Source organism: Otolemur garnettii, unplaced genomic scaffold (genome assembly GCF_000181295.1).
Source record: "Otolemur garnettii isolate 467f Iridium unplaced genomic scaffold, OtoGar3 scaffold00016, whole genome shotgun sequence".
NCBI classification, from domain to species: Eukaryota; Metazoa; Chordata; class Mammalia; order Primates; family Galagidae; genus Otolemur; species Otolemur garnettii.
This window is the reverse complement of record NW_003852411.1, coordinates 15,076,031-15,089,844: the sequence shown is the minus strand read 5'-3', so window position 1 is coordinate 15,089,844 and position 13,814 is coordinate 15,076,031. Positions and strand designations below refer to the sequence as shown.

The window sequence follows — 13,814 nt, the reverse complement described above, 5'->3', positions numbered from 1 at the left end:
CCACCTGCCTCGGCCTCCCAGAGTGCTAGAATTACAGGCATGAGCCACCATACCAGGCCTATCTCCAAGTTCTGACAAACTTTGATTGGATCTCAGTTGTCACCCATGTCTGGTGGGTGGGGACCCAGTGATAGGTGTCTTCAAGCAATGGCCAAGTTCAGGTAGCTTCACAGATCTAGACGCAAAGGTTAATCTGAAGCAGGTTATGGATTCTCAGCCAAGATGACAGTAGTAGGGCTCAAACTCCAGGAAGGGACTGGCAAAGTTAAGACAACTTGGTTGGGCCCCAGGGCCATCCAGAGGACTTGGAACAGCAAAAGAAACTTCAAACCAGACTCACATTGTGTTGCCTGTAGGAGGGGCTGAGCTTGTGATGGGGAAGGAGGTTAGCAAGGCCTTCTGTGGAATGGGACTGAGATAGACTGGAGCTATTATACCATAAAGCCCCAGGCAAGTAAGATCATTATTATAATCTGTCTCAATGTCTCCGCCTACTGGCCATTCAAGTGAAACAGAAGTGGGTCCCTAACCCTAACCCTAAATCTCCCATTCATATTTGCTAGATTTAATCCTAGTTCAAGTGTCTGGTCTAAGATTCCTCTTTTTAATGAGATGGAGTCTCGCCATGTTGCCCAAGCTAGACACAAACTCCTGGCTTCACGCGATCCCACCTCTGCTCCCAAGTATCTGGGCAGACAGTCAGGTGCCACTGCTCCCAACTGCTAGTTTCCCTTTCTGACCTTATGAACTACTTTTACCTCTCTCTTACACTAAAAGCAGAAAAATCCTAAATCAGTTTCCTTTGAGGGGACTTGCTAGAGTTAAATCAGAAAAATGAAATGAGTTAGGAAAACGACAAAGATTGGCTGCCTGCTCCTTAACCCTCTTTCCTCTTCTTCTTGGAAGAAACCTGGCCACATATCCCAGCCCTTTGCTCCAGATGTGGCCCTGCGGTTGCATTCCAGCCAAAGGAGTGGGAGGGGAGTGAGGAGGGGTGTTCCTAGGATCAACCCAGGGAGTCCTCTCAGCCGAGATCCTCTGTGGACGCTGGATGAAGCACAGTCCCCTGACAAAGCCAGTCCTAAGAGGGATTTTATTGTGCCACTGGATTTTATTATTTCTGTAATAAATGGAAATTTGAAGATGTCCAGTGGAGAGCAAAGCTTTAGGGACCAGGATCACAACTGCAGAGCCGAGACAGGCAGGAGTGGTAGAGCTGCGTACTGTACATGGGTTGGGTCCAGAGAGAATGAGGGACACCTGCTTAGTAAGGAGGTCTAGAGATCGTGTCTGACAGCAGGGAGAGCCTCAGACGGCAGGTGGCTCTTGATTTAGCTCACACAATGGGCTGCTCCTGCTCAGGGAATGGTGCCAGGTTCCCTGGATCCTGGGAGGCCCTGGCAAGTGTGTCCCTGCCACAGTAAACCGTACAGGACAGAAAAGCCAGCAATCCCTGCACACTTGTGCTTTCACTTGTCCTTAGCTGTTTCAGCTAATGACTTACAATTATCTGTTTGGAATGTTACATTTTGTTCCTGAAACAGAGGTACAAACAGTGTATATGATACAAGCTAGATGTAACTTTTCCAAAGAAACAGAATAGGATTGTGATTCTAGCCAAGGTCAGATCCACTATTACAGAAATGATCAGAAATTGCCTGGTTGATCAATGCATCGATGATAAAAAATATCTGTACCCTGCACAGAGTAACGTTTTCCAAGGTGTCTACTAATCAGTCAAGTAGGACAGTGTAGTAAACAGACGTATGAGATCTCTAAAAAGATTATATAAGAGGTTCTCTTGGGGCTTAGGAACCAGAGTGACTCTCTGGCTCTGTGCAGCCACCCAGTGTGTGTGGCCACACTTTCCTGAGAGCAAGTCATCTATGTCACCTATGTTGAACCATGTCCAAGCTTGACTGGAGAGCACAGCCGTGGAGATTCTGGCACCTTGATGAAACATTCCACCCTGATCAAAGGGCTTTAGAACACTGGACCTTGGTGATTAAATCGGCTTCTAACTGCAGGGGTGGACATTCTCTTCCTGCTCTCTGGGACGCCTCCCCTCAGGGCTAGCAGCTGGGCCTGGTCTTCATAGGGGGCTGGACCAGGAATCACAAAAGCCAAACTCAGAGGCCTGAGGCTAATTTTTAACTTCCTCCACCAGCCTCCCCACACAGTATTGTCATCATGAAACTGAACAAACCAGGACATCAATGACATCAATTTCAACCAAAGAGAGGTAGTTTCTTCTTTCTGTCTGTTCTGAATACTCCTGTCCCCCCAGACTCCGATGGACCCTCAGTTGGCCTTGTGCTCCTTGTCCTGCTCCTGCTCCGGGTACGAATGGGCTTTTCCATGAACAGGGATTAGGAAAGGTGTCCCTGGCATTCTTCAGGTAAGAGTGCCCCATGGCTCACACAGGACATGACCACACCATAGCAATATCTGATATTACAGTGATGATGCAAACTACCTCAGGCATTCACAAAATGCTTTTAGCAAAGGAAAGCATGGGAGACCCATCATTCAGATTCACTAAAAGCTCTTCCCCAGCCCTTCTAGAGTGTATTGATGACAACCACAAGAGACAGAATTTGAGAATAGGAACAGCAAATTCTGTGAGAAGGCACAAGCCCAGAGCTACGGGTCTATTGTTAAATTTCTCTCCAAAGGATAATCCCATATATATGCGTAATTTTTTTTTTTTTTTTGAGACAGAGTCTCACACTGTCGCCCTCTGTAGAGTGCCATGGCATCACAGCTCAGGCAACCTCAAACTCTTTGGGCTTAAGCAATTCTCCTGTCTCAGCCTCCCAAGTAGCTGGAACTACAGGCGCCCACCACATTGCCCAGCTATTTTTTGGCTGTAGTTGTCATTGGTCTTTGGCAGGCCAGGCTGGGCTTGAACCTGCCACCTCCAGTGTAGTGGCTGGCGCCCTAGGTGCTTGAGCTACAGGCCTGTGTGTAATTTTTTAAAATTTATAATGCTATTTCACCATGAGACCTTGATTTCTTTTAGACTCACTTTCCTAATTTATAGACCAGTGAGCTCACATGCTATGCTCACCAAGAGGTGGCTCTCTAAGCAACTGCTAAGCTGCACAAAGGGAAGTTTGCGGGTCCTTGAGGCTTTCAGCCTAAGCAGGAGGAAGGAGATGGTGTCCATTTCGCAGGGCTGGTAAAGGTTGAGATGAAGTTGGTCGTTTTCACTGTAGTTCCTTCAGCCCTGTCAAAGGTGTTGGTCTTTCCACCATGCAGCTAGCAGATCTGGGAGGACTGAGCTGGGTGGTGGAAAGAAACTTAAAGCCCCACCCCTTCACTTGCAAGTGGGGAGTGTGGGGTCTGGGAAGCTCAACACCGTCCCTCTTCCCTACTTCTATTCAGCTGTACATGGAGACAGACACATTCTCCTTTGGTTGCGATAGAATTAGATCCATGGCTGTCACTAGCTTGGGAAACTGCCACCTAGGAAATGTATCAGAAATGCTGCAAGAGGCTCCGGAGGAAGTTTCAGTGGCCTCTGAGGAGGACAGGCCCACACAGGTGCATGAAACGGGAGGGTGAGCTGCCAGGGAACTGCAGGTGTGGCACGTAATTCACACGCAGTTGCCATCGGTTCCTGTACTTAAGTGCTGTCTGTCCTCAGAACGTCCAAGTTGGCCTTTTCTTTGGCAACTAGTAAGCTAGTATTTGCAATGAGAGGGAAGAAGGAAATGGAATGCCCAGAGGGAAGAGAAAAGAGAAACCAGGCTCACCTGGATTTGAAATGATTTTTGGTCCCATGGGATGCTGTGTTCCTTTGATTCTTCAGCTTTAACCACAAATTATGGCTGTGCTCAGAATGACCTTTCTTTATTATTCTTTTTTCCTCTGCAAAGGCTCCTGACCTTTAGCACTGTTCACATATTGCTTCTCACCCCAACCCTCTTCCAAGGTAATAGAAGAACCACGAAAGGAGATTAGGGTTGTGGGGGGACAAGGCAGCAGGAGGCCAGAGCATCAGGAATTATCCTGCCGAGACTGTTGACCTTCTCCCCCCAAAATACAGGACAGAGAACCCTGGGTTGAGACGTACCTGCCCATTGAACCAGAGAGACTTCAGGGCACCCCACCCCAAGGCAGCCTCAGGTCCGAGGGAGAGTCCATTCACTTTAGGAGTGCACAGCCCAGGAAATAGAGTGCGGACTGAGAGAGAAGCCCGCTGTCAAGGCAGGCGTTCCTCCTAGTCCAGAGCTTAGCCCTGCGGTGCCAGGAACTATCGCTTCTCCTGCCTCGTGCCTCGTGCTTCAGCCATCACAGCCCGGGGTCCTCACCAGTGTGGACTTTCTAGGACAGCCCGTGTCCCCACCGTGCAGGAAAGAGACTGGCTACGTTGGAACCTGGCCCAAGCCCCTCATCTCAGTGGCCGAAGCACCCAGGCCTGAAACTGTGCTGACACTCCGGGCCAGCATGTGGGTCTGGGCATTGTGACCTCAGCTGTTCCACACACACAGAGGTGGTCATCTAACCCTGACCTTGGCCTGTAAGTTGAATAGGACAGTGGCCTGGCCCAGGGGCTGTAGTGGGGAGGTTGGGAAGTTGAAGAACACTCTGGCCTCTTCCATCATGTCGGCCAAGAGGGCAGAACCGAAGAAAGCAAACCTGGTAAAGGAGAAACCTTGCTGGGGCCTCTCTGAGCGCCTACTGAATGACCTGGGGGGTGGGGCGGGGTGGGGGGCTTGGAGACTGCGCCATTGAATCTTGGGCTTTTCTTTCTCTGTTTGGAGCATAAAGTGGCCTCTCAGCCTGGAATGGGCGTGAGGTTGATCCGTGGTCTGGCTGTGAGAAGGAAGGAGGCCTCTGCCGACTCTGCGGGGACAAGGAGCACTGCAGTCCCCCCTCCCTGCTAACTTCCGTGATCCACACCAGGCCTGCGTCTAACTGGCAGGTCTAAGGCTCAGATAATCTTATTGGATAAATATAATCATGCCCTCCATTTTACAGATGAGGAAATGGTGGCTCAGAGAGACTAATTAACTTGCTCGAACTGGCAGAGCTGGTAACGAGGTCAGCTGAGAGTAGGACTGGAGTCTGTCCGTCCCCCAAACCCAGGCCCCTGACGCTGCTGCTGCTTCCAATTCTCTTAAAGCGCTTTCTCCACTCAGGCCCCTCTGGCAGCGAGAGGGCTGCCTGCTGAGGGCAGGGCAGGCATGTGTTCCTGAGAAGAGGATGACATGGCAAGATTTGAGTTGTCAGGAATCAGAACTGCGTGCCAGGGCGGGGGGCTGTGGGCCTGAGCACAAGCTCAGTAGGACAGGCAGGTCGGGATGGGGCGGGTGGGGGGCTCCCCTTGCCAGGGCCAAATGTTATCCTCCCCCAACCCTGCCCCCTGACAGGCTGAATCCCAGCCTCCTCTTTCTGCAGAGCGAGACCTACAAGGCAATTTGCTTGGAATTGAAGCCAGAGCCGACCATATTAAGAAGCGTTTTTGAGGCCATGCCACCAGCCAGGCCTGAGATCCGTGGGGAGGTGATCTGGAGTCAGGGGTCAATCGCTATTTCTGGCAGCCAAGACCTGTCCCAGGTGCTGGGGGATACACAGAGAGAGGAACTCTTTGCTGCCATAGAACTTCACACTAGTAACCAGTTAGATACATAAATGAACAACAACAATAACAAAAAAAAAAAAAACAAATCAGTAGTGTTATCTGCTCTGCAGGAAATTAAGAGGGAGAGACGTGACTGGGTGGCCACTGGGGGTAGTCAGGAAAGGCCTCTTCCTTTGAGCTGGCAGGTGAAGAACAAGACTCTGGCCACTCAAAGATCGAGGGGGAACTTTCTAGTCAGAGAAAGGAGTTGACACAGAGGCCCAAGGTGGGAATGAGCTTGGTGGCTGGTCAAGGACAGACAGGGCTGAGGCCCAGCAGGCCAGGAAGGGAGTAGAAGGAGACGAACCAAGAAGGAAGGAGAAGGATGGAGGAACCTTCTGACCAGCGTGGTCGCCAGCTTTCCCCTCTGCCCTGGCCCTATGGGAGGAGCAGAAACTCGGGGTGAGCTCTCCCGCCTCTGCCATTCCAGCCCACACCTACAATTCCCGACATTCTGTGCTTCTTTTTAATCAACAGACATGTACCTACAAAGGAGTTAAACAAGAAGGGCTGCCCACCAAAACAGGAGTGACACGGGAACTAAAGGTGAGCGTGGGGACCCAGACAGCTCAGACAGATTCTCAGCCAGTTTAGAGTAAGTTGCCCCCAGATCTTGCTTCTTTCCTAGAAACGAGAAAATTCTCTTACACATCCACAGTACAATTACCAAAATCAGGAAATGAATGTAGATACACCAATCTGTGGCCTGAAATCATTCTAATGTCATCAACTGCCTCACTAATGTATTTCAAAACAAAATAAAACCCTTTTGGGTGGCGCCTGTGGCTCAAAGGAGTAGGACCATGGCCCCATATGCTGGAGGTGGCAAGTTCAACCCCATCCCCGGCCAAAAAAACCTGCAAAATAAAACCCTTTTTTGAGCCAGGAGAGAATCTAGGATCACATGGTGCCCCTAATTGCCATGTCTCTTTACTCTCCTCATCTGAAGCAGTTCTTCAACCTTTTTGTTTTGGGACATCGACATTTTTTTGGTAGAATGACCCTTAATTTGGAATATTTATTTTGTAGAATTACCCTTAATTGGCGGTTCCCACAGCTCAGTGCGTAGGGCACCGGCCACATACACCAAGGCTGGTGGGTTTGAACCCAGCCCAGGCCTGCTAAACAACAATGACCACTGCAACCAAAAAATAGCCGGGCGTTGTGGTGGGTGCCTGTAGTCACAGCTACCTGGAGGCTGAGGCAAGAGACTCACTTAAGCCCAAGAGTTGGAGGTTACTATGAGCTGTAACACCACAGCACTCTATGCAGAGTGATACAGTGAGACTCTGACTCAAAAAAAAAAAAAGAATTACCCTTAATTTAGGTTTGCTCCCTTGTGATTAGTTTCAGAGTGTCCGGGAAGGGACCGTGTGGCCTTTTCAGGGGTGGGGGCACAGATTGCCCCGGGGTCCCCCCTTCACAGCAGCCTTTCTCTCCTCCCTGGTGGAAGTCTCACTCTTTCCTCTTTTGAATCTGTCCCAGGATCTTTCCTTTCCTCTGTGGCTGGTTTCCTATCTTCCACCCAAGATCAGTTTCTTATTCCTCCTCTTCCCCATTTTATTTCTCAGAATGAACTTAGGGAGGTGAGGGAAGAGCTCCAGGAAAAAATGGAGGAGATAAAACAGGTAACAAGACGAGGCCTTGGGGGGGGGGGGACACTATAGTTTGTTTGTTTTTTTCTTTATAAGCTTTCTTTATATTTTTAATTATTTATTTTTGAAGTAAATTTATTTCAGGTTAATGTGCGGGTACAAACAACCTGGTCAAAATATTTGGTTTTGTTAGGTAGAGTCCCTCTTGTGGTTATGTCTTACACATGAAAGGTGTGCCCAACCCCCCCCCCCCCCACCAAAGGAAAGTTTAGTTTCAAGAAAAATATAGTTCTTAACAATGGAGGAAATCAGGAATTGCATGGAAAAAATAATCCAACCAATTCCGTCCTAATCTCATGAGTGCTAAGGGCTGGGCAATTTAGGATATTCATTTCTTACTTGTTTGATGCCTAAATTCTATTTTTGAGAGACTCGGGACTCTGGGAGGCATCTCACTGATAAGGTTGGGCTGAGGTAACCTTAGTGATAAAGCTGAACGAGAGGGGCGGACTTGGAATTTGGGGTCGTCAGGGTTCAATTCCATCCTCCTCATTCATTCCCCCTGAGTGTTTCTGAATGAAACAGAAACTCTTCTTGTTTCTGTGCTACAGCCACCTGAGCAAACTCAGGGAAAGGGCTTAATCCAGCAAGAAGGGATAACAGAAGTTGTGGTCTGAGGTCCACATGCAAGCCTGGCGGTAGCCAGTTCTGAGTTGTGCCGAGGCTGGTGATGGGGTGACGTGATGGCACATGTACCCCGGTCCCTTCATAGACCCCTTGGGGAAACGGTGGCTCCAACAGGCCATGGTTAGTCATGCCAGAGGAGCAGACACTGTCTTTTGCTTAAATGTCCCCAAAGACACTGTAGTTGACATATAATGTGTTTTGATAAACACACAATTATCCAGCTGTGCCTTTCGTTTTCACTAGATAAAGACTATAATGGACAGGGATTTTGACAAGCTTCATGAATTCGTGGAAATTATGAAGGTAAGCATTACTGAGTGCCTTCCAGGGGCCAGTACCGTGCTGGAAACTGTGGACGAGATGCCAGCCCCTGCCCTCCAGGTGCTTATAATCTGGTAGTAGATCCAAACTCCATTGCAGGAAAGAATTGCAAGCTAAATAATTGGCTGCTGGTTAATTAGGCGTTTAGAGACATGAGTAATCCGTGTGGGCTGGAATAACCAGGAAAGTCCTTAGAAAATTAGCCTTAAGTTGAGCTTTGAAGACTGCCTTTGCTTAATGTAAGTCTGATGAAAAGCCCAAAATGTAATAAGATTCTTTTTAAATTCAAAAAAATAAATCATTAGGAGGACAGTTTAGATTCTAGACCAGTGGCTCACCTGGAACACTAATAAAGAAGACAGAGCCCGGAGTCATTTTCAGGCCCGTGATAGTTTGAGAGCTATTGATGTAGAAGCCTAAATAGCTAAAAGCAAATATCTACACATTTTCAAGAGTTGTAAGGGGGCTCTCACCTTATCAGATATCACAATTCATGATACAAACACAATTACCAAATCAGGGTGACACAGCCCACTGATAACCAGATGAATAAAATGGCTAACTCTGTAACAGCCTCTCTGCCAGGGATATACAAAGAATTATTTGAGAGGATTTTAAACATCCATTTACCTAGGACCCCAGTCCAGAAGAACTGAGTAAAAATCTCCAGGGTGGAGCAGACTTGTTCAAAACCGTAAGTGATGCTGATGCGTGGCCCTGGGTGAAAACCAAGTCCTAAACCCTTCAGTAGCAGTTATTGACCTTGACTGTACATTAGAATTTCCTGGGGGAGCTTGGACTCCCCTCCCTCCCCCCCCGACACCCAGGCTGTGCCCTGCAACAATATAACCAGAACCTCCTGGGATGAGCTCCAGGCACTGGTGGTTTTTAAAGCTTACCAGGTGATTCCAAGGTAAACTCAAGGCTGAGAACCACAGCTCTATAACATTTAAAATATGATGCAGGTGACTTGTTGATGTCAGTGAGGAGAGGATTATGTAATAATATTAAGAACATTGCTTGAAGTAACATAATCCAGTCAACACTATAAACTGAAATAGACTATAAAAAGAACTTAAATAATATAAACTAGTAAGAGGAAATTTTAAGTAACAATTTAACTGGCTGTTGTAGATATAAATACAAGGGAAGGAAATACTGATCTATTTAACTATGTGAGATTTTTAAAAAGAATCAGGGCAGAAAGCACCACTTGCAGACTGAAAAAACAAAAGTTTGTGGAAAGCAATTTTCTGAAAATATGATAAGCATAGAGAAAAGGTGTTTATCTATAACATATAAACTCATCCAAATCAATAAAAACCAAATATGAAAATTCAAAAGAGCGTGAACGATCAATCCACAGAAGAGAATAAAACATGTTTTGCCTCACAAATAGTCAAATACTTCCAAATAAACAATAAATAATTTTTGTATTCAAATACGTAAAATTTTATCTTAGGAACATTAGAGAATAAGACAGGAATGTTCTTAACACCGCTGACCAAACTGGAACATTTTTATAAAACTGTATAGAACTGGAACATTGTTAGACAATACACATAAAATTATAACCCTCTTAATTTATCAAGTTCACGTCTCAGAATTTAACCTATGAGAAATACCAGATGAGTATATATATAAAAATATGTTCATAACAGAATTATTTACAGTAACATGAATTCGGAAACAATGGCAATTTTCAACAGTAGGGAGATAGCCAAATGAATTACAGTATATCTGTATAATGAAAATTAGGAACTATTAAAGATAATATTTAGAAAAAATGTTTATAACAAGAACTAATAAAGCAAGATACAAGAAATATATACAGGCTGATCTCACCTAGGTTAAAAAAAATTGGGTTAGTAAATATATAGAAAAAAGACTGGAAAGAGATATACCAAAGGGATTAATGGCAAGTATTTCCAGTTGAGAAATTTCATTTTGTTGATGTCACTATGTATTGTCCAAGTTTTCTACAAAGGGCCTGCATTAATTATTTCCATATTAAAATGCAAACACAGTGTTTTGTTGGTGGGTAGGGCAAGGCACAAAGGAGGCTATTTCAGGCGAGGAAACAGCTTGAGCACAGCAGGAAGCAGGAGGAACCGGTTGTATATTAGGGCCTGTGGGGAGATCAGTCCTGAAGTGCAACCATCTGAGGAAACTGGGAGAAAGAAAATTGCATGGGCACGAAGGCAGAGGATAAGGAAGGCTTTTGAAAGACACACAGGCAAGCCTCGACTTGGTGCTATAAGCAGCAAGAGGCCTCTGGGGATACTCAATCAAAGAACATGCTGGGAGCAGCATTTCCGGAAGCTTAGGCGGCAGGTGTTTGCAAGATGGCCTGGGTGGGGGACGGGGTAGTAGGTGCAGATGTCTGGCAGCAAGAACACCAGATAGGAACAGCATTCCAGCTCAAGGTGAGGCGAGCTGGACCAGGTGTAGGGATAGGAAATGGGTAAATCTGAAAGACACATTGAAGGAAAAATCATAGTTCCTGGTGACTGATTCGATATAGAGAATGAAGTCCCGGGAGGTAAGCCACTGTGATGATGCCAGAGTTTTAATCTGGGTGATTAGAAGCAAGCAGTGACAATGACAAGGATAGGGGGGAGACAGAACTAACTCAGGAGGGAGAAGAGCATGATGAGTTTGAAGCGCTGGGGAGATGTGGAAGATCAGAGGACATCTGGACTCTGATGTGGTGGGCTGATGGGGTGTGGACTTCAAGGATATGTGACTCTATAAATACAAATATTTTATTCACAATAACTAACATTTCAAAATGCTTTTTCAGAAGGTGTTTTCTGAGATAATTTCTACCCAGACAGCATAATACTGTGATCAATTTTCCATAGTAAATCAATCCAACTGTTATTAAATCTTTCATTTTTCTATTAAAATTATTTTCATTGGAGTAAATTATTGTCACACATATTTTATGATGATCAACCCAAACCTGTTCTTTGTTCATAAGAAATACTGTCAACTAAAGCTTCTGCCGTTGAACTTTTTTCATGTCTTCTATTTCTATCCAATTTTCCCAGGTCAAATTTAAAACTTTGCCAAGAGTATTATTCTTTCTGCTCTTAGTAGAAAATAAATGTGATGTGTCACTTTAGCTGCTGTCACTCATATTTTGTGTTGATGAAGCAAACACAAATACACAGGATCTGGGGGCATGGCAGGGGCTCCAAATAGTGAAGTAGCTTTGGGGTCCCACGACTTGTTTTCTTGGTTCTATCATTTTATAGGCATCAAACTAAGGTAGATATTGGTTTCATCCAAACTGTGAGATCAGTTAATACAGTTCAGGGGCTGGGACTCATTTGGAGACTTTGGAAAAGTCTCCTAATGACTCCACCTGTGCTTCTGTCTTTTCACAGAGTGAGGAGGGGAAAGGGAGGAGTAGCACAGGCCACCCCATCTGCCACCTCACCCAAGTCTAGTGACAATTCTTGAGGAAGCAAAATGCAGAGAGAGGTGGGAGAAAGGGACTTCAAAAGCCCTTCAAAGTGGAGACTCTAGTTTTGAATTTTCTCTTAAAGGAAATGCAGAAAGATATGGATGAGAAGATGGATGTTTTAATCAACATACAGAAGAATAACCAGCAGTAAGTGTAACCTGCACCTATCTCTCTTAATCCCTAAAGAATCTTGGCTCCTACTGCCCTAGTGGCTAATAGTCAAGGCTTCCACAGCCTCTCTTGTACTGGTTATCTCCTTGTCACATTGGAAATTGTCTCCCCAACTCTCTGCCCCTCCTTGGCCCCCCTCCAGTCCCCTTAGAAAAGGACCAAAGGAGGAGCTGCAGGAACTTGGGCTGATGGGAAAGAGTAACACAGACCCACAGCTCAGGCTCAAGAAAATGGATGGAGCTGATGGAGCACCCTCTGCCCTTCCCAAGAAAACATTGGCATCACAAAAACCAAAGAAAGAACCACTGGATCCCCGTCATCCATGTAGGACCTGCTGTGTAAGTGCGTCCCTGGCCAGAGCTGACTCCCCCAGAGCGCTCACTGAGAAGGCACTAGCACCACCCCTCTAATGTCTGTGGGTGCCGCCCCCTCCCCTGCCCCAAGTCTAGAGCCCTCCTCTACACAAGTTGCCTTGCAGGCCTCAGTCTAAGCCACAGCCATGCAGGACTGGACCCTGATGTGTGTGCTCCCATGTTCCACTATATTATTCTGTCCTTCCCATAGCAAGGTCTGATGAGGCACCCAGCAGGTTGGCCATCTTGGGCCAAAGAAAAATGATCTTTCTTGTGCCCTTTCTGTCCTCTGCAGGAGAAATGTTTGTTGTGTGCCCTAAAGAACAACTACAATCAGGGGTAGGTAGATCCATGCAAGATGTGCCTTATCTCAGTGGGGTGTGTGCTCCAGCTGTACTGGCATCAAAGCCCTCCTGTGGTTGTGCAGGGAGTAGGGATTTTTAGCAGATGCTGCCACCCACACAACCACTCCATTGTAGAGGATGTGGCACCAGGAAGGGTGATTTGGGTCAGCCAACCTTGAGGCTGCCGCCCAGAAGCTCCAGTGGTGGGGAGGGTGCACCTGCTGGCCTGACCTTCCTTAGAACCCTACCTTTCTCCCCACCTAGCAAAAAGCTCTCGCACCAGGTCTGGGCACCGTTTTCACCCTTGGCTTCTGGAGCTGCCTTCTGATTTATCTGTACCTCAACCCCGGTGAGATGGAGTATATACTTCCAACCTAGTGCAGCCGCAGAACCTACCAGCAGTTCCGGCTCATCATCTCCCCACTATCTGAGCTGCACAGAAAGGGCCTGTTCCCTTAAGTACCACTCCCGCCCCAGGCCTCCACCGGAGATTAAAAATCATCATTTAAAGCTAAAACAGATGTCACTGTTTTGAATACTAGTTCCACACTCGAGTGTGTGGAGTGTCATTCTATTTTTCTAAATCAGCATATTTTAGACTCCAACCCCTCCTGCTTCCAGTGGGAAATTCTATCTTAGTCATTCGAGATTCTCCCCACCACCACCTCCCTCCATCCATCTGGGTCTTCACGGTCCCAGGTCAAAGCACTGGCAGGTCCCTGATGATAGTGGTGCCAGCGGTGCGGTGTCAGGAAAGGGTATCAGGAAAGACCCCTGCACTGTGTGGGGGGCCTGGACATCTTGGGTGATGCTAGGAGCCCCTAGGCCTCGAGTCCAGCCTGCAGTGCTCCCGGAGACCTTGTCTCTAGGCAGGACTCAGGTCTCTCTGCTGCTCATGGAACTCAGTGCCCTTTTTGGGCTCTTGGGCTCCAGCGTCCTCACCTCCTCAAGTCAGTCCTCTCCCTCCCCTCACCCCCAGTGGAAACACATCCCTTCAGCGACCTTAGGGCTTTACAAAGGTGAGGACAAAGTGACCTCCCAACCTCCTACTCATCCACTCTATGCCTGCCCCAACTTCTCAGACTGAGGGAGGATGAGATTTGACCACTAGCTTGAAATGAGAGTAAAGAAAGATATGGCAGCTCAGCACCTGAAGCTCAAGCACCAGCCACATACACCTGAGCTGGGCCCACCAAACAACAATGACGGCTACAACAAAAGGTAGCCAGGCATTGTGGCAGG

The 13,814-nt window shown here is 47.0% G+C and overlaps 1 protein-coding gene across 1 annotated transcript in view; it reads left to right on the top strand.

The window, feature by feature from the left end:
- Window positions 1-4,608: 4,608 nt before the first annotated feature.
- Window positions 4,609-13,814, top strand: part of TEX35 (testis expressed 35) — an 11,571-nt gene continuing 2,365 nt past the window's right edge. The window contains 8 exon segments of the mRNA XM_003785812.1: window positions 4,609-4,647; window positions 5,407-5,565; window positions 6,107-6,175; window positions 7,201-7,257; window positions 8,155-8,214; window positions 11,787-11,851; window positions 12,018-12,213; window positions 12,524-12,563. Of these exon segments, the coding sequence (XP_003785860.1) occupies window positions 4,609-4,647; window positions 5,407-5,565; window positions 6,107-6,175; window positions 7,201-7,257; window positions 8,155-8,214; window positions 11,787-11,851; window positions 12,018-12,213; window positions 12,524-12,563 (685 nt within the window).